Source organism: Chamaea fasciata, unplaced genomic scaffold (assembly GCF_029207755.1).
Source record: "Chamaea fasciata isolate MVZ Bird 193981 ecotype frontalis unplaced genomic scaffold, bChaFas1.0.hap1 SCAF_10, whole genome shotgun sequence".
Taxonomy (NCBI): domain Eukaryota; kingdom Metazoa; phylum Chordata; class Aves; order Passeriformes; family Sylviidae; genus Chamaea; species Chamaea fasciata.
The window spans coordinates 11,565,679-11,591,545 of record NW_027094095.1 but is presented as its reverse complement, the minus strand read 5'-3'; the positions used below and the strand labels follow the sequence as shown (position 1 = coordinate 11,591,545).

General features: G+C 40.9%; 1 protein-coding gene across 2 annotated transcripts; it reads right to left on the bottom strand.

Annotated features, from left to right (window-relative positions):
• Positions 1–431: 431 nt before the first annotated feature.
• WDR47 (WD repeat domain 47) lies at positions 432–25,014 on the bottom strand. 2 transcript variants are annotated; one of them, XM_066192304.1, is made up of 15 exons: positions 24,939–25,014; positions 19,098–19,264; positions 18,449–18,532; positions 17,820–17,904; positions 15,396–16,198; positions 12,813–12,924; positions 10,081–10,259; positions 9,721–9,978; positions 8,929–9,004; positions 7,571–7,728; positions 4,800–4,969; positions 3,753–3,923; positions 3,239–3,370; positions 2,431–2,649; positions 432–1,826 (listed from the first exon to the last, which is right to left on the bottom strand). In XM_066192304.1, the coding sequence occupies exons 2-15, from the start codon at positions 19,253–19,255 to the stop codon at positions 1,684–1,686; spliced, it is 2,748 nt and encodes a 915-aa protein (XP_066048401.1). In that variant the 5' UTR covers positions 19,256–19,264; positions 24,939–25,014; the 3' UTR covers positions 432–1,683. The 2 variants fall into 2 exon arrangements, with proteins under 2 accessions (XP_066048401.1, XP_066048400.1); XM_066192303.1 differs by lacking the exon at positions 24,939–25,014 and adding an exon at positions 23,786–24,479.
• Between the last annotated feature and the right edge of the window lie 853 nt (positions 25,015–25,867).

Sequence of the window (25,867 nt, the reverse complement as noted above, 5' to 3'; positions counted from 1 at the left end):
ACGCCGGCTCAAACACAACAGGCGGGTGTAAAATGACGGATGGAAAAACAGATCCGCCCTGTAAAGACACGACTTGGAGTAAAATCAGTGTCAGGAAATCGCTATTGTTACAGACATACCAATTTAAAATAGATAGGCAGCTCTGACCACAGAGCGACAACTAGACAAACGCTGTTTATTTCCAAAGTTGCTTTGTATTCGCATCCTTGTATCACACATACATATTATTGTGTATGTATCTAATAATGGAAAAACCCACAAGATTTTCAGCTCTACGCCACTGTATTATTACTCCGTGCACTGCAAACTCCAATACTTGAAAACAGTATCAAAGCTCTGAAGTATTTCATAGTTCTGGCATACTTAAATCACAGGTCAAGCTGTTGTATCATAGTTATAAACCAAGAATTAAAAATAACAGATGAGACGGGTGCAGGTGTTGGAGGTCTTTATTGAGATTATAGCACAGATACACTTCTATAATTACCTTTCCACTTTTATACGATAGTTAAAAATGCTGCTACAGTGCACATAAAATTTAGTAAACCAAGAGAATCCAAAACTTAACTGCAGTTCAAATAAATAAATAACCTAAAGTTTAAGTTTTATATTTTAAAAAGTAAAAGGAACTGTACAATATGAAAATATAACAATACATAAACATTAGAATCTAAAGTTTTGTAGAAATAAAACTGCAATTTCCCATACATAAACAGTGCAAGAAATAAAATTCAGATAAGCTTCTGAACTGGGAATTTAAACAATTCTTAAATTATCATGCAGACATAGCATTTTAAGCCATGCTGGTTTCTATTACAGCATTAATGGTATCCCTTTTACTTGAAAAATTGATAGCCATTAAGCTCACTGTGACAACTGCTGCCAATCCACTCTTTTCTACAGTACATTATACACAGAGGTATTCTGTTGCATTCAAAAAGTAAAATATTACATGTTTCTACTGAAAAAGGTCAATATTTTACTTTTCCCCCTCCAACATGTTAGCTGGTTCAAAACAATGTCATGTAGTAAAAACAGCAACATTTTTCCCAGGTTAGATGAAAATAAAGAAAAACCCCCACTATATAATGGACCATAATCAAGAAGTGGTTACTACCTAGTCAGCCTTGAAAGTTCAGATTTTCTTTTACTAAAAACATTGAAACTGTGGAGATGTTACAAAGTTTGATCTCTTGTTTAAAAGTGATGAATACAATAAACCTGAAAAAACAGTGGAAGTAGTTTTCCTTTCGTGTGTGTGTGTAACTAGTGTCATACAGACTTGATTAAAGTGTTCCTCAACTTAAGTTTCTATACAAAATTCTCATTGAGGCAAGGAACAAGGAATGCAATTAATACCAAACTGTAAACACATCATTCATGTTACTCTGAGTGCACATCAACAACAGAAGAGTTCTCCTCATAGACTTTGGCAACAAGACTACAATAGGTCACAGCAGCATGAGTTCAACATGGAAGACTGGAAGCACTGCAAAAGAATATACTAAAAACACCAAGACCTCCTAGAAACCAGAAAAATCAGTGACAGGTGCCCTTCCTCTTGATAAGACACTCTCCCGCTCCACTGCTGCTCTCTCAAAGCCTCATTATTATTACTTGTTTAGACAGCTCTGTAGTCTCAGGTCTCTGTGCTTTAGCTGCATAGTTGCCTTTGTTTGCACTCTAACCATTGTAGGTCCAAAGGGTTACAGTTCTGTCTGCAGAAGATGACAAGAAGGAAAGATCTTGCGTGTGCCACCTGCACTGAATAACTTTGTCCTTGTGCTCCCCTACCACCATCAGAGGAAGCTGCTTTGTCAGGTCCCCTGTGGAGAGAACAGAAATCATTACTCATTTCATATCCGTGTCCCAGCCCTTGGGTGGCAGGTCTCTGTAACCAGTTTGCTTACTCAAAGCTTATATCTGTATTTCATCTTTCTCTCTCTCACACACACACACTGAGCACAACAAAAGGCCCCAGTGTTTCAGTTTTTAGGCATTACTGGACACAGTACAACTTAAAAATGCATATCTCCACCATTTTTACACAAGGCAATTAAAATTTAATGGTCCAAGAAAATCAAGTCAATTAGATATACCCAGTATCTTCCCTATTCTTAACTCATCCCAATAAAAATGAGAATTACTATATTTTTTAAGAGTTTTTTAAGGGTCAATTTTACGAATGCTGTCTGAAAACAATTACCATCTCACCAGACAAGCATGTTAATTACTGGTTTTACTGTAACGAGTCCCTCACCCTAAAACAAGATTCAGTTCACGGCCTACACTTTAAGCACCACAACCAGCCAATTTCCACCGGACACAATCCCATACATACACATCCAACCTTTAGAGCGAAACCTGATCCTTGAGCCAAGTTCTCAGTTCCAACATTAAAAGCCCAGATAAGCAGTCAGGCCGTGTTACCTTGCAGGTCTGTCACCTTGATCTTCATGTCGTAGGAGCCGGTGAGCAGGTAGTGCGCGCCCGGGGAGAAGCGCACGGAGCGCACGTCGCTGCCGTGCGGGTGGTAGCTCTGCACCATGCGGCCCCCGCGGATGTCGTACAGCATGCAGCTCGAGTCCTCCTGCCCCGTGGCCAGCAGCCTGCCACTGGGATCCACTGCCACCGAGGCCACAGCACTCCCTGCAGGGCCACACAAACCCCAACAACCCCACAGCACAGTTAGGTCTGGTCTTGCAAATAGCCATCTTTTGGTTTTTTCACACAAGAACATTGAAAGCTGGCCTCAAATTTAAGGTGAGCATACCCAGCTTGGAATAAAAAAGTCTTTATGCTTCAGCACTAAAAGCTCTGAAGTCGTAAATAACACTCAAACCATAGCAAAGACACTATTAAAGCTGCATGAGAAAGTATCTGTTCCATCCTAAGAAAGAAAGTCATTCTTAGGAAATAATGTGGAATACTGCAAGGAATTCACCCTGGCCCTAAAGTTTCAAGGACTTCAGTTAGGTTGCTGCCTTTGAATGGACTTAAAGGTGTCTATTTGAAAATCATAAGGCAAAAGCACTACCCATCTTCTGCAAGGAAATATCACCTTAGGAACAAACCAACCAACCAACCCCACAGGTATAGCTATCCTGACAGGTTCTTCCTTTAAGCCAAGCTGCCCTTCTGTGCCACAACCTCCCCTTACATTCACTCTACACGACCTGGACATCTTCACAGACTATTTTCATGCCAGGATGATTAGAAGCATGATAGCAAGTCTTGCCTGTTCCATGAAACGTTGTTCCCACAACACGAACACAGCTTGGCACTCTCAAATCCCAAAATCTTACAGTCTTGTCTTGGGATCCAGATGCAATCATCCAGCCACTCCATGTATAAAGTGCTAAAATATGTCCTGTGAACAAGAAGACTTCTTAATTTGATTAAGCATCATTAACCCAACACTGAAATATTACAGTTGGGATTCTTTTTTGCATTCAGAGACTTAACAATCCTGTGGAAAACCTGCATGTTGTGTGATCCAATGCACAAATCTATGGCAATATCCAGCCTTGTCTCTTCCCCGGAAGGAGGTGTGCACTGTCTCCATTAGACTAACAGCAAACATACTTAACAACATGCACTGCCCATCTCCCCTCAAAATACCTCAGGAACAATTGGGAGAGGGAAAAAAATCTTGCTCAAAAGAAAAACACAATGATTTTAAACTAAACCAACAACTTTATTAGAATATAATAGAGACTTAAAAAGTGTGACAGAAGCCACACTGTACCTACCAGTGTGACCACTTAGGGCATGTAGGCCTTGTCCACGCTGACAATCTGTTGTGTAAATATTACAGTCCCCTGCTCCAGCACTTATTAAAATAGCACCACCACTTTCTGGGCCTTCCATAAAAGCCAGATCTCTGATAGTGCCATCGTGCATGCTGAATTCCAAATCTGGTCCTAAAATATTTTAAAAATTGAGGAACAAAGTAAGGCATACTTTATTTGTTAGTGCTGTGCTCTTTAAAGCAGCTACAGAGATAATACAGAGTATTTTAGGCAAGGGTGAACATGCCACCAAGTGCAAACATGGCTGTGCACTTCAGCACAGAACACAGTATTTCAGTTACTACAGTTCAAATCAAATCTCTAAGAATCTTGGGTCTGAGTGTTGCTTGAGCTTCCTGCTTCCTAAAGCCTTGCAAAATGTACACAGACCATCACCACTGCCAACTGCAGCCAAGGTTTCTTACAGAGTACGTTTATTTACTTTTGTAAACTCTGGTGAACCCAGAAGGTTCTCTTTGCCAGGAGGAAAAGATCATTGAGAGCACTGAACTACAAAGGACAAGGCAGCCTAAGTTCAAAACAGAAAAGAGCTACATTCAACATATTGATTTGGGGGGGTGGGCATGGAAGGCAGTATTTGCTGGGACAGAAACCTTTTTAAGATGGGTGAGAAGAGAGAACAAGCCAAGAGAAAAGGGAACTAGGAGTGCAAACAAATCCTTAGTGACAACCAAGCTCCAGAAGTGGCTAAGAACATCTGGTTGGTTTACTGTATACGGGGAGGAATTTGCCAGGAGGTAGAACAATATCAGTCTTGCAAAAGGAAACCAAAACACAGTCACCCAACCCAAACAAAATCCTAAAGATAATTTTAAACCTCTCAGTGGTTCTTTGCTGGATAGAGACAACAGTGATGTAAAAGGGAAAAGAGACTGAATTAAAATACTGGAATAAAAATAACAAAACATCAATGTAAACTGAATGGTTTTGACAAATACTGGACAGCAACTGAAAATAAATTCTTTGAACTAAGTATACACACAGTACCTGTTGCATTACAAGTTTCTGCATTAAAAGGCAGCACTTTCACATATTTATCATTAGAACCAGTAGCTAACAGCTGTCCACAGGGACTCCAGGCTACACAGTAGATTGATCCTTTATGATGTTTATTCCTTTTGAAGCGAACTACAGGTTGTTTAGGAGTATTATAAGCACTGGTAAAAGAAAAAACAAACAAACAAACATCGTATTTCCTTTTATTTCTAAGGAAAACAAAGTATTCCTAAAACGAAGATACTATTTTTCTGTTATTTTGGGTAACATAAAATTCAGATGACTACTTGCACTGCAACACATATATGTGGATCAAAGACACAAGGATCTTCTCATTTTCTTGATTCTTCCTCATCTTCCCATTCTATCTGTGATTGAACATGCAAAACAAATTTACCCAGTCCCTTCACCTGCAAAGGGCTGATGCAGAAAAAATACAGTGATTACTAGCTATAGGACAACAAAACATTATCCCCAGAGTCCAAAACTGGTGTGAGTTTTCTCTACATCCTTCATATATCAACACCTTACTTCTATGGCCAATTTTGAATATGCACGATTTCAATTAAGCAACAGTAGGCCAAGCCTGTGCAAGAAAAACACATTTACCACTCTACATTAATGAAAGAATCTTGACAGCATCTAAATACACCATGGATTATTATTTGTAAACCATATCAGCTTTACACACTGCTGAAATAAAAGCAGCAGTCCCACTAATTTACATTTCCTTGATTGCAATCAATTACCTTTCTACAATGTCCTTTTCCTGCTCTCACAGCAGGAAGAAATCAGGTACTTAGGATAAAGTATTGCAGTACCCATCTCCATATCACTCCAGTAACATCAACAAAAATTCAACCAATTTAATTGGTATTGAAAGAATTCATAAGACTTATTATAAATACTTGAACAGAAGAGGCAGAGAGGAGAGACAGAAGACAATCATCCAAGCCTGCTGAAAAACTTAGGAGATTAATATCGCTTTTAGATTTTTTAAAGAATACTACAGTAAACCTACATGGCAGCTAATTTTATTTTGTTGCCAGAGAGGAAATCCATTACAGATTAGCCTAAATCAGGATCATTCAATACACTACAGAGCTTCCTAAATGGCCTAATGCCTTATCTCACACTCGAAGTTTGGATTCACCACACCTGAAGAGTTGAGGATCACTGACTCTCTCAAGACATGGGAACACATACCCACATGTTGCCATGCATGGAAGCACTGTGATTATTTGAACAACTTCTGCAGAACAGTAACATGCATCTATCTGTCAGTATTTTGTCTTAAAAGTGTGCAAAACCCCCCCCACTACTATTATATCTTTAGGCAAAAGAAAAAAAACCAACACCAGACCAACCTGGCTTGAATAATTCATCCGTTTCAAGGACAAGTAAAAAAAAAAAATGTTTAACAGGCCCAAGAGAGCTTCAGAATAAAGAAGAGTTATTCTACACAACCGTAGCTCTTCGAAAAGCACGTAATTTTGAATGCATATCTAGACTCATGCTGTTACAAGGATTAGAATATCTTTAAGATAATGTAATCTCTCTGCTGACTTGTAAATCCTACGACGATGTATTTTAGGCAAACGGCAAGCATAGTTAAAATCAACAGTAAGTGGAAGAATTACAAGTTCAGAAATAAGGAAATCTCAGTATTCATGTCCAGATGCACTTTGTCTCTTGTCACATCAGACTGTGTACTGCAAGTACAACTAAGGCTGCAGAGCTGCTCAAACCTTTCCCAGTGAGCAGAGTAAGCAGCTGTGCAGGAGCCAACACAGTTTTGCACTGCTTACCAGTCAAGAGGCTGTTCGGGCTTCAAACCCAGTAAGCTGCCTTGTATTAGGGTATTAGGTAAGAGAAATCAATTCCATTTTTGGCTGTGTCATACATTGCTCATAAATATTTTTGAATTAAACTTCAAAGGCTACCTTACTGATGGTATTTAAGGAGGAAAAGAAAAATCAGATTACTTTTTGAACACTTTGGAAGCCTGAACATCAGTTCAAAAGTGGGAAGATGTCCCAGATAAAATCATTGTGTACACTTGTAGCTCCCTATAAAATTGTGCAGCTTTAGATGCTTGCACTTCTCTCCTCATCCAAGAAAATAATTTAAGTGGAGCAGAATTAAGGAGATTGTTACTGATGTGGCAATATTTATTTTCAGGTATATTTTCCCCATCCTATTAAAAAATGGGTGGAAAGAAAACTGAAAATACATGTGCACAGTAAAGCACAAATGGTGCTTTTTCTTTCAAGGAACCAATATACCTAGAAAACAATGTTTAGAGTAGAACCAGGTCAACAGACACACTCTGGCAAGTTTTGCTGTAGAAATCAAGAAGATAAAACTTTCTCTACTGTTAAGTCTGTCCTCCTGCCAGAAACTGAATCCTGTGAAGCCCAGCTTGTGGAACTGACACAAGCTTTCTCCCACTGTTACAGTTGGAATATCAACACCACTGGCCAACTCAAAGGAGCCCAACTGCTGAGACAAAAATAACACTCTGATAAGGAAAAGTGTGGTCTTGTGGCAATACATCTTGCAAGTAATAAAGAGAGCTAAGAAGTGGCCCACAAATACACAAACACTTCAGCACATCACCTTATTTTTGTTTGGCAGTTCAGGATTACAAGGAGAGCATTACTGTATTTATGACAATAAAGGTATGAAATGTGCAGGTATCAGCTACAGGAGAAAGAAATACTGTAACACAGAAATAGAAATGATTATATTGGTTTTCTTACCTTGGGTCAATTACTTCTGGATAGGCACAAACTCTCAAAGTTTTAGAGTTGGAACCAACAGCATATAAACTCCCACTAGGATGAAAGGCTACAGCTCTGACAGCTTGTGTGTCTTCTAGAGTATTAATGCAAATAAACTGCTTTTTGGATTTGTCATCCTGTGTAGAAGGATAACAGTAAAATTAGGTTTTTCTGTGTAAAACTGGACATTTAAAAGTAGGTATGATTGCTTTGTGGAATAATGTAAAGCTACTGTAGCCAAGTATTAACAAGTAGCAGCACAGCAGGCTGGATCAAAGTACAGTTTTGTAAACAATGTCTACTCCAAGTCCAAGGATGCTCCCGAAGCTCTTTTCTTCAACTGACTTTTGCAGATAACATTAATTAGTATTTCTTATTCTCCCTCCAGACTTCCACCTGCTTTTGTTCTTCTAAACAGCCCACCTCAGATGGGCAATACTACAGTTCATTTCTGTGTAAATGCATTTGCCTTGTTCTTGCAAGGGGAACAAAGCTGCCTTTTTACTGAAAACAGCTCAAGTCAAACAGTTTCTAAATCAAATATAATATTAAACATAGGATCAGATTTTCAACCTGTATTTAACACAAAGTTATCATTAAATTATGCTAAGCTTTATTACATCATCCTCCTTGTGACTTCCTGACCACCTTTCTAAGATTATGATTTTTATTTATGCAGAAACTTTGGAATGCACTTATTGCAGTTATTTCCCTGTTAACTATTCCCCTGGTTTTTCAGACCTTACTGACTGGAGTCCAACACTCAAAGTTTTAACCTGAGAAACACAAAACAATGGCTGTAAAAGACATCCCACTGGAACATCTGCTTTACAAGGACAAGCTGAAAGAGCTGGTACCGATCGGCCTTGAGATCAGAAGGGCTTTTCAGGGTGTGCATGTGTACATCTCAACAGTGCAGATAAATACGTGACTGGGGGAGTCAAGAAGATGGAGCAGGACTCTTCTCAGGGGTACCCAGAGAAAGGACTGGAGGTAGTGAACACCAAATAAAAGAAAGAAAATTACATGTCAACTTTACTGCTGTTTTAAAAACACTGTGAGGGTGGTCAGACATGGGATGAGGTAGCCCACAAAGGCTGGGGAACATCCTCCATCCCTGGAGAGACTCAAAACCCAACTGGAGCCAGCCCCAAGCATCCTGTTCTCCTTGACCTCTTTTGAGCAGTGTGTTTGGATTCAGTCTCCAGATGTCCCCTCCAACCTCAACGGCTCTGTGACTGTAGGCACAGCACCAACCAAACTTCACTCTAAATGGACTGAAGGATTAAGTACCGAATCTTTTGATAACACACACGGTAAAAGACAAGAAAACTCACCTCATCTACTCTTGTCCTAGATAAATTCCCTGAAGAGTCTTCTGACTGTGGCTGAGAGACAGCATGTTCTGATGCACTGTATTGATTTGTTGAAGTGTTTAACATCACAAGACAAAACAACAAGAGCAGGGATAGATTTTTTGGTAAGCATTTTTTGGACTAAAGTTACAGTTTCAGTCATTCTCAGAATTAATTTGTGTAAAGTATTAAACATGTCTGAATCATTACCATTAAACTGTTACTGTTACAAGGGACAGCCCTTTTTGTAGCAGCTCCAAGCACTGAACAAGTAAACTCAAGCCAAAAATATTTTTCATTCCATAACATACCTATGTATAGATTCAATATATATACACAGAGAGGTGGAAGAATTACTGTTTCTTTCAGCTCAGCACTACTTTTAGCTAAGGGCAGAAATTCCGTTCCTATTCTGCCCTGCTTTTCCCTTCAGCTAGTTCGTATTTCATAAAAAAGCTTCTAGAAACTTAGAAGAACACAAAATAAACAAGAACTATATATATAAGATGGAATAAAAAGTCCAAAATGAAAAACAAGCATAAAATGCAAGCCATAACAAATAACCATTATTCCTCATGCATGCAGTCCAAAAAAAAAAAACCAAAAAAAAACGACTTTATAATCCCTACATAAATATTTACAAAACACAGATCATGAGCTAAATACTCCTATTGAATGACAAATGAATTTCATAGCTAACAATAAATATAAACAGCTCTCCCACAGTGCTAGCAGAAGGATATTTCCAGCCCTGAAAGCTCTCCAGTAACCTACCTTAGGTTCCCCTGTACAGGTGACTCTTCAGGAAAGGGTATCTGATTAGCTGATCCACACTTGCGAGGAGTGCTCGTATTAAGATTTGGGCTATCAGTTGTTACCCTCTGGCTACCATCTGAAGGTGCTGATGTGAAGTTACTTGCTGGATTTGTAGATGCAATCCCTTTGCTCCCATTACATTGCTGGCTAAGTGTTTGTACATCATTTCCAAGACTGTCCATACCCATATTTAATTCTCCCAGTTTCTGGATAGATCTAATAACAAACGACAAGTTAAAAACCCCAAACCATCAAACCAGGTCACTATGAGAACTTACAGAGGGACATGGGTGGGAAGAAGAATGAAACTCCCCCAACCTGTTAAGAAACTGTTCAGTAAGGTTCTGTTGCTGGTCAGCTCCATCTTCTTGATTGACTCCTCCTTCTAACAACATCTGCTGATACAACTGCCGCTGCTGCTCCTTCTGCTCCAGGTGCTGCTGGTAACGTAGTCTTTGTCTGTAGTATTCCTGAAACTGCTCCGTGGAATCACGAAGCTGAACAGAAATGAGAATCACAGATGGAATTAAAAGAGTTAATTGTGGTATTTAACACATACATTTACTTTCTGGCTCAGTATTTCAACAGAGGCATCAAAAAGCCAGGAGATTCATCTCTGAGGAGTGATGATTTCATTCTTCCTTAAAACCAGACACAACTTACATGCTAAAAAGAGAAAGCATTGCCGGCCTACACTATTCACTCTTGACGCAGTCCTGACATAATTCTGAAGGAGACTGCTCGTTCGTAGGAAACTTCCAAAGTATTACTTAAGAGCAAAACAAAAAAGTGATTGAAAATATAAACCAGAAAACAGCGTAAGTCATAGTTTCATTACAAATTTAGTATTTTCTGCCATGCTGACACCTCCCTGCCATCAGTCTGCAGACCCAATTTATGTCTCCCAGCAGCAGTGGTCTATTCAAGTGCTACTTTTTACTTTTGAAATTGTTGCCCTGTTTTAACTCTAAGATTTCTTATTTTCTGAACCAAGCAAACACTTGAACTTCCTTTCTCATAGTCTTTTCTCCTTTACAAACTGTCTTTAGCTTCCCACACTGCCAGCTGTCCAGGACTTGCTGCTATCTGCATTCCCAAACCTCACTTTTCTTTCGCTTTTCTGCTAAGAGCTGAGAGCAAGATAAAAACGAACAAACAGAAGACCAAACGCACTTTAGTCCAAGGCCAGACTATTCACACTGAACTGCCCTACATTTCCTGAAGAAAAAACCAAACTGCATATTTACCTAATAGAAAAAAACAGAAAAATACTAATAGGGAAAAAAAATAATAGTTGAAAAAACCTCGTGTGGATTTTATGTTTGTTTTCTGGAGTGAGAGCTTTGTCATCTATGTTTTAAAGTTGTATAAGGAGATTCTCATAACTTCGCATTAGTTCAGGCAATTCACACACATTCAGTCTTCAACAGCCCTTGCATTTCTTCTATTAACAATTATTAACAACACTTGCATTATGACGTTTTTGTTCTCTGACACAGTATTTTTTTAAAATTTATAACGGATTTCCTAGTGCTGTTGCATTTGCAAAATATTTACCACCTCAGGTTTCCCACAGTGAATACGTGCAATTCAGGAACTCCAAAGTTATTGACAGAGGTCAAAAGCATTTATTTTCTGTACTTGAAATTCATGAAGTTTTCCCACCCCCTGGGTTACTATCCTAAACAACAAGTATATTTTTGTCTTTACTTCTTTCCATGACCGATACTTGTTTGTTACAATTTTATTCAATCTTTTGATTTTTTGTATTCTGTGCCACTATTTCCCAACCCACATGCAACCTAAAACATGTTGCCCAGAAGCTCTAGTCTATAAACTCAGGCTTCTAAACCAGCCTCTACAGGAACACATCAAAACCAAAGCTCTGAAAAGAAACTTAAATTAATTTCTTACTCCTACAAGTATATACATATGATGAAATTGCACCTGGCACTACATTCTTTTCTACTTGTGTGTAACAGCCTGGCCAACATCATCACAGCACCTCCTGGCCTCATTCTCTCCTACAAATTCTGCATCTGTTTGATTTTTCCCTCCTCTTGAAGCCTGGCACTGTTCTATACCAAGCTAAGCTCTTCCTTCCTTCCCAACATGCATACAAAACACCACTGCAGCAGAAAAGTGACTCAAAGTCCTTGGGGGCAGTGAAGTCCTCAAATGTGGAGAACTTGCTTAATCTTACAGTAGACCCCACTGCCCCACTCAGGTATCCAGAGCCTACTGGAACACAGCCCTGCCAAAGCTAGGCTGGTTTTCAATCCTACATAGATGTCATAAGCCAAGACTAAGTTTACCTAAGAAAATCAAACCTGAGTCTGCAAACAGAACAGACAGCGCACTCAATGCTCATTTTCACTACCAAATTTAGAGACTGGTATTTAACTGTGGAAAAAGAATAGAATAGGTAACTGTTTTCCTTGTTTCCTTCTGAGCGATTATTTCACTTACCCCATAGTGCTATTAAGGGGAAAAAAAAATTAGAGAAAAAAGATAGTCAAGGCACAGGCCTTCAAAGATGAATCCAAAGAAGGTTATGCTATTGGATTCTGAACAGCAAAGATATATTTACAAGGGAATTGCCCAATTTTAATTTCTCTATGTTCTAGACAAGAACTGATGTAACATGACCTATAAAACCAAGTGTTAACACCAAAAATTACAATCTACATGGCTAGATTTCTCAATAGAACATGAGGAGGATGCTAAAGCACTGTTCAAAATTGTTGGCTCTTTTTTTTCCCTTCCTTTTAAAGATATACACAACAGTTGAACTGGACTGCTGATGTGGCAAGGCACTCTAATCAGCTGCATTACAGACTCAGATGACAGCAGGACTTTATACAATGGGGGGACCAAAAAAGTAGTAGCTTCTTTTACAAGATGCAATATGGCATTTTTACTATAGTAAAAACAAGATTCAAAGCAGCCCATTGTCATGCATGAAATTCTCCACACAAAAGGCAAATCATTATGAAGTGACCAGAGCGCAGCTCAAAGGGCCTCATTATTTTTAAACAAACAAGCACTACCTCATTTTTCTCTTGTTTGGCTGATCCCTGACTCTGCGGTTCATTTCCTGGAGCTGAGCTCTGGCACGAGGTCTCACTGCCAATGGGATGCTGGGGCTCCACAGGAGTATCACTTCTCGCAGCAACATGGAAAAGAAGAGATGCTTAACTGAGAATAATTAAGAGCAGAAAATCAAGTGGAGAAGGATAACATTCTAGAGAAAGGTCTGGTAACATAAACATGCAAACTACTTAAGTCACATCAAACTGAAGATACTGTTTAGGAAAAAAAAAAAGTCACTTGCAGTGTGTTACCCTAAAGCAAATAAACTCCCTGACAAACAAAAAGCACAGCCAGTTTCCAAAAAGCCTTACTACCATAGCACACCCCAATTTCATTTTTTTATCCCTACAGATGAATTCTACATCCTTTAACTAAGTTACTCAAAATCTTCCATTTCAAAGCAATTACATACACAAAATGTATCTGATATACTATGAGACTAAACTCTTCCCAAAGATAGCAGTTTAATTACCACTACCAATCTAAATTGGACCTAATATCCATGGATCTTTAACATCCATCTGCTTGAACCTTCCTGAAAGTGCAAGGTAGAAAAATGTTTATACTGGTTTTGGTTTCCCTGTGTTATGGGTATTTCTGCATGACACTCTTTCCAAAATGGGTTAGCAATCAGTCAGTAATGTGCAGAACACGTTACAAGCCCTGGATGCCCATCATCAGTTTTATCCACTTAAAGTCTTTTACTCAGTGACTTGGAGCAAAGGTTTTTTGGAAGTTACTTTGAACTTTTTGGGTATCTCAGTACAACAACAAAAGTAACTCAGCTGACTAAAAGACAATTGCTTAATGAACTCAACAAAGAAATAGAGTGTTTGTCATGTGCAAGAGGACTCAAGGGCCAGATTTACAGAAAGCTCCTTCCACCCTTGCAAATATTGCCATTTAGGCTGGACACTTGACCTGAAGTTGGAATTTTCTTCTGAAAAATGCAATGCCTTCTTGAAAACGAGGGGTCTGGCCCTATGGTTCCAATCCTTCAATTCTGACCCTCTAATCCTAACTTTCAGGAGATGTATTATTAATGAAAAAATATGTTACAAACTACAAACCTCACATGAAAAGGCCTGCATAAAGAACTGCAGCAATTAATCATCTTCTTTAGCCTGCACAATGATGTTATTTGTGCAGAATTAATCTAGTACTCCATAACTGAAAAGGGAATCAAAAACCTCTCAAGAATTATTTTAAACACTGGACCCTCGTCTACTCAAACAGCTGATCAGGTTTGATACAGATCAGTAAAGTTAGAGGATTCACCATAAACTAGTATCTTCAGGAGGTACGCTTTGTAAAAATGTAACATCAGAGATACTTCCATAAGACTTAAGCTATCCACAAAAACTCCAGTTGTGAAGATCCTGGTAAAACCCCAGATTTTAATCAAACAAAACAACTCCTTTCGAGGTAAGCATTAAAATAAATATTAAAACATACATAACTGTAAGTATTTCCATTATCACCGGTGAACTGACATCAGTTTGGTCGTGTTTGTTTCCTTTTTACTGAGTTTAATTACAGCTGCTCTTTACCATAACACAACATATGGAATATTGCTCCAAGGCAAAACTAATAGAGACACCAGCTGTGGCCTGGATTGATCACCACAGCCCCAAATGTCGTCTGCTGGCCACTGCACCCAAGTGCAGGGCTAGTTCCCCATCTGCTCCTCTAAGAGCCAAAAAAAGCTGGCAGCTGCTTTCTAGGGAAGTCTGACCGTAACCATTAGAAGGGGACAGAACTGCTGATCAAAAGAAAGGCCAGGCAGAAAGATGATGATGATAAACTCTCAACTGATAAGTACCATTTCTCCCAGTTATCAGGACCTTTCTCTCAAAAGCCAATTTTACAGTCTACATTTCATTTAAGAACTTATTAATAGCATAACCCAACTATCTCGAAGTCCAATATAACAACCATAATACTTTCAGCTGCCTTACTCATCTTTGGTTTAAAAGATATGAAGTAAATATTTCAGCTGAGCTACTATTGTAACAATTTAAGTGATACAGGAATGCTACAACAATGGCATATTGTCATTTCCATCGACTTCACTGGGCTATGGCAATTGTTCAAGTCTATTTAAGTAACTAATCTACAGTGTCAGGACCAAAATTATTTATCAACACTTGAGGACAGAATGCAATGGAGAAGGAAGATGGGAGTTACAGCTATTTCACTGTGTCCATTTCTCTATCCGGAATGGGAGAACATACTAATACTGAACACAAACCCTAGCTAGACCATATTACGTACTCAGAGTTCATTTGTGCTCTGTGCTAGAAATCTTTAAGAAGGCCCAAACTGAATCCATAAGGCTCAACCCCAAATATGAGAATCTACTTAGATCATAAAAGCATAAGGAAGAAAACACCCTCTATACAGAGTTTTCATTACAACAGAATTTAAACAACCAAATTATGTTTCAGTGTTACAATTCTGTTCAGAGGTACAATGCAGGTGAGAACACAGAAACAGTGCAACACAAGCTAAGGTAAAAACAGAGCTCTGGCTGCACTTACCGCTCTGGTGACTCTTCAAAAATGCTGTGACATTCAGTATTCTCAAGCATGAGACTCCTGCTGAGATTCTGTACTCCAGGGTAATGGAAATTAGCGAAGGAGTGTGACATGGGAGAAGTTTTGGTCCCGAGGTCTGTGACCCGCTTGTCGTGGTTTGTCAACCCACAGGAGAGCCCGTCCAAGGCCGGGTTTAAGGAGCGGGTCATGTAAGCGTCCGCTGACTGCGGCCGTCGCATCGGGGACGATGGATAAGGAGAAAGTTTGCTGATAAGAGGTGTCAGAAGATCAGCATAGGCAGCTTTTGTAGGCTTGAGGAGTTTATCAACATGAATATTAAGCATCTTTTGTTCAAAAGCACAAGAAAACACCGTAGCTGGCAGATTCTGCAGCCACGATAACAAGCTAAGGTCCAAGTCATCACAGCCGTTACCACACAAGAGATCGATGCCCAGCAATACTTCACTTTCTGTGATTTCTTCTCCAGTAGCTTTACTCTGACAGAACTCCACACAACATTCATAGAGCAATCCCTTCATTACCAGCTGAAACAAGCGATTGTTGCTTGCTTTGAAGCCGGCCTCGCTCAGTTTCCTGTCAGCTGGAATGAACTCGGCCACCATGACACAGGCCTCCTCAAAGCAGTGCACGCGGGCAGTGCTGGGGTTCCAGTCCTTGAACTCGGCGTGGTTGGTGAGGCGAGGCAGGGTCAGCAGCAGGCACAGTTTGCTGTAGTCCTCCTTGGAGGGACAGTACTCCTCCAGGGCGTGCAGGCACTGCACGGCCTCTCGCATGGTGAACTCCAGCTGTGGGAACATTCATGTCAACACACCAACCTGCAGCACACCTGTCTCCAGAACGAAAGACTTGAAGAACAGGCAGCAACAGAATTTGTCTGCTATCATTTATTACTATTACTGCTTACATGTTAATTACAAAAGCATATAGAGTCTGAAATTGCTGATCCAAGTGGAGTTATAACAAATTCCTAGATGCTTTGACTTCCTAGAATCCCCCATCCAGTCCCATTTTTTACAGACTTATGGAACATTTTCATGTCACTCCAGGTTTGGCAGGCTTAAAATTTTAAATCTGTGACTGAGCAGCTCCAATTCTATTGTAGCACAAAAGGTTACTTCCATTCTCAAAGCCTGTTGACTTACCTTCCCCTTTATTTCTATAACCTATGCCAGTAGCTTTTAATAAAAGCCTTGAAGATTGCTCTAGTTTCCAGTGATTAACAGCTTTTATACTGAGATTTTCTGTTCTTCAATCAAAAATATTAAAAAAATTCAAAGAGCTCTCAGAAGACCTCCAAATGAACAGAGGGCTTTATTACAAAGTCAGTTGATAGCTCTGAGCCAAGAACCATGTTAAATATGCAAACCCTGACATTTTTAGTTACACAGATCTTAAAAACAGTAAAAATCCCCACTCACCCACATTACCTAGACACTTCAATACAGCAGCCTTTGACCCACAACATGCCAACACATTTGGTAACATTTACAACAAAATAAGCAACATTAATCTGATTTCTCCCCTCTACTGCTATCCTAATAACAGTATACAGATTGAGGGATCAAAGCACTAGTACTCCTCCCATTTACAACTAAAAATACAGACTTACTTTTAACTCTCTCTACTCTGCCAAGAAAAAAACCCTGAAGTACAATGTAAGTGTAATGGGACAGAGAATTCAAATCCATTCAGTCTGGAAAACAAAATCACTTATCTTAAAACAACTGTCATTCTTCATTTTTAATTTCATAACATTTTTGTCTTAGAAATTTGGTATTACTCTGTTGTCAACAGAAATGAAAAACTGTAACAAATTGCACAATCTGCACACCTTCTTTGCCAGTTTGAATTAATGTCTCTTTCCATATCAAAAACTTAAGTCCACAACTCCTGCTGTTAGCACATTTAACTGAAAGAGTCCTTTGTGAACACATCTGCTCCCTCAGAAAAACAATTCTGACCTTTCTCTCCAAAATCAACAGAAACTAAGCATAAAATTCATTCAAACATTCCTCTGGCCCAAACTATCACAATAAATTTCTGTGATTCTGAGGCCTACTTCAGAACACTTCTGGGGGAAAAAAGTAATAAAAAAAAAAAGAAGAGCCCTGTACTTTAGCACAATGGCCTAAAGTAAATCCGAGGGTAAGGACCATAGACACAGCATATGGTCACTGATCTATCTGCAAAGTTTCAAGCAACCCTTTTCTGTACAACTCTCTTTGAGACCAGGGAGCCACACTCACTTCCCAAGAATACTGATTACTTTATCCAGTGTTTTTGAAACCATTTGGTAATACCTAAAATTTGTGTATTTAATGCTGGGAGCTTCTGCTCTGCCTTTAATCACACTAATCTCAAGAGATTTTCTGACAATAAAATTCCCAAACCAGAGGCAATTCTTACGTGCTGAGGCTCATCTTCTGCTGACATGGCATTGTTCACGCATAAGGCTTCCAAGAACTTCTGCTTCATAATAATGTAACGAAACCTGCAAGTGTGAAGAGAAATAATGTACATCTTGCTCCAGTAAACATTGTTCTAGAGACAAGCAGGCTATTCTACATCAAATTTCTGAGTTAGGCACAGCTATTGTCATGACAAAGAACTCCAATATGAGTTTTAACTAATTGGTAACCACAACTTTTTTTTTTCAACACGAAATATTTTTCCCATGATCACTTTCAGAAATATTCTATTACAAATATCAGAAGGCTAATTAGAAAAAAACCCCAAGTGTAGTAATCATAGTTCTTGAATAGAAGTATGACAGAGCATCTATTAAAAGGCTGTGCAACACACATCACATTCCTAAAGTGTATGGCACATGACAACTCATTACAGATTGTGTGCACGTATTTTAAATACAAGTTTAAAAACACATGCACACACTTTAGGAACAGCATACAGGCCAGAAACAAACACCAACAACTAAAGTGAAAACTCATAACCACTGTTTTTATAGACAATACTTAGAAATCCATGTATTTTCCAGAACTCAAAAAACCTGAACTCTGACATACATTCTATTTTACCTTTTCTTGTCAAATTTTTCCATACATTCAAGAGGCTGAATAAATTGAAGAACCTCATCCCACTGGCCATCAAGAATCAGTTGCCTAGTAAAAGAGAAGATCATTCCTTGAATGTCAACGGAAAAGAACATCCCTTTTCTAAGTAAGTAGCTCATTCAAATACAAAACGATAATTTAAATACACAACAGGTCATCAGTCTACTTTGAAAAGTCAATGTTTTGCACAGGTGCCAAGATGACTGTTTAATCAGACTAACAGTAAGAGCAACATCCAAGTCTGGTCTCAATATTTTGAAAAAAATAACTGGGTACTAGAAGGACAAATTTTAAGGACTTTTAAAGGCACATTAAAAAGGATAAAATGTTAAAATGAACAAGCAAACAACAACAACAAAAAAATCTATGTCAATGCATGCTACTGCCGCCTGGTCAGTGACTCCAAGTGGCTCACAGAAGGATGTCAGTGACTCTAGAGCTGGAACACACTGCAGGGCTGGGCCACAGAATGGGCCCACCACAAAAAAGCAGAATACCACAAGGGCAAAGTTAAGATCTCCTGTTTAGTGGCACAGGGCTGGTGACTGAATCACAGTCCAACTCCTGTGTTCTCATAAATGTGGTATTTAAGCACCAGAAAAAGAAGTCCTACCTTAGGAAGAGCATGTCATCTGAAAACAAGCCATTAATGACCCCACTTTCTTTCTCAAGTGCCAGCATGCTGATGTGAAGTTTCCTTGAGTTCAGAAAATCTAGTATTAGCTTAATTATTTCAGCTTCTTTAACGTTCACTGTTTCTTCAGCCGTCATGATGGCAGCCTAAAAGGAAAGAAAGAATTTTAGCTCTGATTAATATCTCATTTTTCTGCTTGGTTAGCAAATGTTGGCTACCAACAAAAATAAAAATGCAGATTTACAGGACAGAACGTAGCAGCACTGCAAAAATTTAGCAAGATTAAGTAATTGATTTTGAGGTTGACTATGAAGCCATAATTAAGATCCACCAATGCACCTGCAACTTTTCCATTTCTGACCTATGCATAAATAGGGGCTTAGATAAACAAATCTACCAAGAAATCAATCCTCTAGCAGTTTGAAAATACTGTGCTTACTAGGTCTGCAATATGTAAAATTTTCCCCTCTGAAATGCAAACAGTGAAGTTCAAAGAGCATAAGTCACTTACTGTATCATCATCTAGAGTTCTCACATATGAACTTAAAATATTTCTAACACATATAAAAAGCACTAAAAATGCCATCTCTCCTTACCTTAACTTTGAAGTAGCATATGACAGCTAAGCCAGGGGTTTCCATTCTTCCTTCCTAAGAATGACTATTTCTGTCTATTCCCCTTGTGAAGGATGTAAAGCTGGCAGCCCAAGGCGGCCTGAGACAGGGCCTGCTGCCTGCCAGACTCTCCACACTCCCCTGCCTCCAGCTGCATGCTCCTGGCCCTTCCTCAGCCCTCCTCTCTTCTGTCACTGCAGGAGCTTTTCCACCACCTCACATAGTTGGCTCAGTGCTCTAATGAGCTGTCCAGCCATCAGAAGTGGGCAGATGTAGCCGGGGTGGGCAGGCTGCTTGTTTAAAGCTCCCACAGATACAAGGCCCAAGCTCCTTTGCAACACAATTCCTCCAAGGCTATGAGAATTGCAGCATGTCAGGGAATTAATTTAGGTTGCTCTTAGGAAACCTGAACTAAATTCTTTTGGCTAAGTCTTGCCTGATTCCAACAAGTATGACTTCAAGCAGAAGCTGTTGAACTTTCTTTTTCAAATGGTTAAAAGACTTTACAAGTAACTCCTAAGCTGATCTGCTGAAAAGGAACTGGGGATGAGGGGAGAAAAGCACTAACACAGCCAATCTACACAGTATCACCTTATCAGGAGCCCTAAAAAAACCAAACCAAATGCCCCCCCACACCTAGCAGCACTCCTGTAGCTACAAGAATATGATTTAACAGCAGGAAAATTTCAGTTTAATCTCATGTTACTACTGCAAAAAGAGACAGTGCCTGGTGTCACCTCTGCACTCATGCCAGCCCCACAGCTGGGCTGTGTGCTGAGGCAGACCACTCCTCTGAGCCAGGTGCAACTCAAGCATTTACTCGCTCCATGGGCACACGGGCACAATGCTGACACAAGGAACTAACAGAGCTTTGCTCCCTGCCAGTAGTAAAGTCTTCACCTGACTTCAGTGCGCTCTCATTATCAGTTTAAAACCAGAGAAGAAACCAGTAGCAGTGAGGAACCCTCAGCAGGCGGCAACAGCCCCAGGATGAAGGAGGGACTGAAGCACAGTGATCTGAAAAATGAATAAAGATGGGGGGCTGTGACCACACAGAGCAAGACAACCATAGCAATAGGTTATAGTTCCCAGTGTCTCTCCCTTATAATTCAAAAGAGGACATAAGAATTGTTCTTAATTCCCTCATGAAATAATTCACATATGCAGATGCAGCAACTGAAAGACAACCAGCTGTGGGCAACAAGACAACTTGAAAACCCAATGCAGCCTTCATGTACCTCATCCTTGGAAAACTGGTATTAGCAAACTATCTACCTCCTACTAGAAAAAGATGCACAGAATCTGAGTAAATCTGAATAAACCAAATACAATACTCAGACTATTAACAAGAAATTAGCTATTTACCAGAGGGGAAAGGAAGAGACGATTATTCCATGAAACTCCTCACTGATCACCATAAACCAACGCTAGTGAACTTGAAGGGATACAAAGCCTTAGGCCTTGACAACATGCTTTTTGAACTACTGCCTAAGCCCCCAAATTTTCCATCTTCCTCACAACTGCACACCAATATTTTTCCACGTAAAAGTTTTTGCCAGAACATTTGACTAGCAAAGCATTTGATTACAGCAGCACAGCTTATTTTGGAACAACAGAGACCTAGTTGTGCCAGATGAAACGGCCTAACTTCTTAAAATGGGTCTAACTCTCATTTCAGTCACAGAAGACTCCAATCACAAGTATTTTGATGGGTTTCATGAAAGACACGCCCAGAGACCATAAGCAGAGTCTCAGCGAGTAAACTTAGAAGGAAAAATGAAACTCTGGCTTGTAGAAAGCTTTGCTGCAAGCAAGAAAGATACACACACCCACAAATCAAAATCCAGAACTTGTAGAAAGATGCTTTTTCCTTATGTTTTAGCCCTGTTTCAACTTCCCCTTTTGGCAACCGGATATGGATTTTTGGGCCCAGAGAAAAAATTCAATCCTACCCTTACACACTGAAAGGGGAAAAAAAATCAATACAAATTTAACCAGCAGTTTAGTATTAACATCTTAATTCACAACCTCATCTAAAGCATTTGCACTTCTCTTTTATTATGGTTCATGACACTGGTGGTTTTAATGTAAACTAATTACCCTCCTTGTCAAAAGACAAGGTAAGGCTTAGGCAAAGCTATACTGAGATTCCCCATCAGAAAAAAAATCAGACTAAGAATTCCTTTGAAGAAAGGAACATCAAGTCCAGCTTTCTTTACAACAGGCTCCACTGGACACAAGTGTAAACAGGAAGCCATGCCACACGGCTTCAAAGTTTGTCTTAATTATTTATATATTATACAGATGACAAAACAAGCATATAATTCAGTACTTTGATTCAGAGTACATCTACATTATGTAAAATCTGAAAGCTGTCTTCCATTTTCCATTGTAGTTTTTTTAAAATAAGAGGTTTGTCCTGAACATAAAGCCTCTCACAATTTGAACACTTAACTTCATTTACTTAATTTTCACAAATCAGGGTAAAAAATAGTTGCACCCTCCACAGTTGATATGGGACTAGTGACAGCACTTTTGGGGTACAGTAAAGTGTATTACAACACCCAGACTTAGTTTGGATACTGAACTTCTGAAAAAGAGCTGAAGTACACTGATAAGCTCAGCCATTAACAGCATCATGATAATATTCAGTGTGCACTCCCTATCAGTGCAACACTAATAGCTAGAAAAGAACAGTAAACCTACTAGAGAAGATTTTCATGTAATTGATGGTTTTTAGTCTGAGGAGCTCAGACTTCTCTTATAAGCATTATACTGTCAAAGTAATAAGCAGCATTTTAGCATGAAATTATAAATATACACAGGTTTACACATCACCCTCTATGAAATCTCTGAGGTTTTCTGACATTCAGTGGTATGTCAGTACATGCATAAATAAAAATAATAATAATTAAAAACCCAAGAACAGAAGGGAAACTCAAGATTAGAGCTCAAGCTGCATCTTTGGTCCATCACACTGTATTGCTTTCTGCTGGCACATATGGCACATAACGTCACAATCTGATCAGCTCAAGCTCTAATACTCAAGAATGATTGAAGCACAGCATTAGCTTGAGGCAAAAATGAAAGCAAACCAGAATCAGAGCTTAATATTTCAGGTGCCTTGTATTAACCACATTTCTGATACATCCTTTTTATCTGACCCAGTCTTTTCAGAATGGCACTTCTCCACATCTTCCTTCCTTCTCCTGTCCACTCTCTCTTATTTTCTGCTAGTTCTGTATTTAAATTTGTTTTTCTATATCAAGAAAACCAAAAATCTTCTCGCCACAGACCTGACGCATCTTTCCCTTTAACTCTAGTGGACAAGATGTTGTTTAAACAAGCTATTTGGAACGTGATAACCAATGCTACATCTCCCAGTGAGAGGCTTCACCCTTGTTCTGTTCTTACTCATGTTCTAAGAACATGCCAAGAGCAAGAACCCTCTTATGGTGTTAAAAGCATAAAAAAATAACTCTTGAAACATTAAAACATATTTATTGTCACTTATGCATATAAATATACTATTTCAGGAAAACGTTTATAAACTAGAAGCATCTAAAGATAGGTAGCTTAAAGAGAGAGCCTGTTCAGTGCTTTCTTAGAAGAAATTTAAAATGCATATGCATTCACAAGATAAAAATTAAAATTAAAGTTTAATACTGAAAAAAAAAATTGTGAAATTCTACAGCAAGCGTTATTCTTATGCTATTTATCAACTGAAACAAATCACTTGCCAATAGCACAGAATATACATTTGGAAAAACAGGCAAGGAATATAAAGTCTCTAACTACTCTGAAATACAAGAAAAAAATATTATAATTCAAATCTTAAGTGTCATGCCGTGAGAGCAGTGACACATTGAAAGGGACACTCAAAGCCAAATGAGGAGCCTTGGTTCACTGACAGCTGCGATGCAGACCCAACCACCTCAGCGTCCTGGTGAGCTGTCACACAAAACCTCTGCGTGAAACAGTCATACATATTTAAAAAGCTGGCTATTTTGCATGAAGCTACTTCACCTTTTAATCTACCCCACAGTCACTTACATTTGACTCTTGTGCCTTCCCAGAGGCCACTCCAGACTTCTGGCTACACAGAGCCCACAGGGCACTCGGGGCCCACTCAGTCCCTAGTGGCTCCGTTTCTGAAGTGCCCTCAATCATCTTCCAGTTACTCTACATCAAAAGAATTTTCAAATAAAAAAAAGAAAGAAAGAAAGAAAGAACAAAAAAAAAAAAAAAGAAAGAAAGAAAAAGGAAGAAGACTATAGGCCCAATTTTCATCACAACTGGTTCCCCCAGCAGTCAGCAGAGCTTGCTGACACACATTTCACCCTAAGAAATCACACAATTCATTATCTCAAATGAAATGCGCTGAGCATATTAAGATCTTAACAGAAAACCTTCACTAAACTTTGAACTCGGAGACCTTTTCTACTCCAATTCACAGCAAATCAGCGTCCTCTTACGCACCAGCCGTTCCTGCCTCACTCAGATTTTTCCCTGGCTTGCCGTCTAGTAATCCATTTTGTTCCCCTGCTTAGCTCAGCTGTTGCTCCAGAGCCACCCGGTAATCCGTGTCTCACCACGCTCGGGAGGTGACCGCAGAGCCCTCGGCATTCACCAGCCCCTGCTACAGCACGCACACGCCTCGCCCAGCGCGTTCTGCACCGCGAATGACAAAAAGGTGACATTAAATTATGCAATACTTCACATCACAGTAAAAATATACGGCAGGAAAATAAGAAAAGCCAGACAACTTCCAAAGACTAGATACTAACGCATTTTGACCGTAATACCCCGCGTTGTTCCAACATTTTTTTCCTCTCCGCGCGCGATTCCGTAAGAAATCCAGCCCCGCCGGGTTTACAGCAGCCGCCCCGGTAAACTGCGCCGCGCCGAGCCCGCAGCAGCATTTCGGGAACGCGAGCTCAGCACCAGCGGCGGGCAGGGCCGCACGGCCCCGGCACCGAGCGCGGCCCCGGCACCGAGCGCGCCCGGGCTGCCCCGGCCGGGCCACAACAAAGGGGCGGCGGCGCTCGGGCGTCGCCGGCAGCCGGGGCGATGCGCCCCCCGCGGGGAAGGTACGGACGGGCCCCGGGCCCGGCGAGGACACCGGGCAGCGCCCACCCGGTGCCGCAGCGGCCGCAGCCCCCGCCCGCAGCCCCGGCGGCCCCCGCCCTCCGTCCCGCCCGCTCACCTGCGGGGCCCCGCGGCCCGTGCGCGCCGGCACCGGCGGGGCGGGAGGGGAAGATGGCGGCGGGCCCGGCTGTGCGGCGGGCGGGCCCGGCCCGGTACCCGCGGTCCGTCTGGCGCCGCTGTCGCTCCGCTCGCCGCCCGCCCACACCGCTGCCCGCCCGGCGGCGCCCCGGGGCCCTCCCGGCGCCGCTGCCGAAGCGGAAAGCTGAAGGGGCGGGTCGGAGCCGCCCCGCCGCGGGGGCGGGAGGGAGAGAGGGAGGGAGGGACGGATGGCGGCGGCCGCGCGGGGCGGGGCCGCTTTGTTCGCGGCGGGACGAACCCGCCCGCCCGGCGGGCAGGGCCGCGCCCCGCGCTGAGGGAACGCGGGGCGGGAGCCGGGCGGGGCTGCAGCTGCCGCCGGGCTAGTGCGGAATCCCCCGCGTCCCCTGCCCGTCCCCGCGGTGCTCTGCGATGGGAACGCTGCCCCAGAGCCCGGTGTCACCTCACAGAGGGCGGCCAGGCCGTGTTCCCGGGGCTCCCCGAGCCTTCACCTGCCCCCCGAGGCAGCCAGGGCACACGGGCAGGGCAGGAGCGGCACTGCCCGTCTGCCACCACCCGGCTTTCAGCTTGCGCGGCGCGGGCTGCCGGCTTGTGGGCAGCACCTTTAATTACTGCGTGAGGTGCTGCCGCGATTCAGGGCAGCCGGGATTTTTTAGTGTGCTTATGCAGTCATCCGCTTCTTGAGGCTGTTGAGCGAAGCACGCGTTCTTTACAGAAATCTTCTGTATGCGGGACACCCATGTTTTATGAAGACGTATTCATATGTAATTTCACTTTCAGTTACATTTTTGTAATTGTCAAAAGATTATGGCACCTCAGTCATTACGGTGAAGAGTCAGTAAGCTTGCTCTGTTTTTATATGTAGTGGTGAGATGTTAAAATGCAAGTCCA

What these genes read in the sequence shown, in the direction of transcription:
- WDR47 (XM_066192303.1), bottom strand. Translation starts at nt 23,902, where the DNA reads ATGATTGAGGGCACTTCAGAAACGGAGCCACTAGGGACTGAGTGGGCC. An exon ending in GATGACATGCTCTTCCTAAG is followed by an intron (nt 18,533 to 19,097) that starts GTAGGACTTCTT and finishes CTCTTTTACTAG; the next exon opens with GCAACTGATTCTTGATGGCC. An exon ending in AGAAACTTGTAATGCAACAG is followed by an intron (nt 3,924 to 4,799) that starts GTACTGTGTGTA and finishes AAAATATTTTAG; the next exon opens with GACCAGATTTGGAATTCAGC.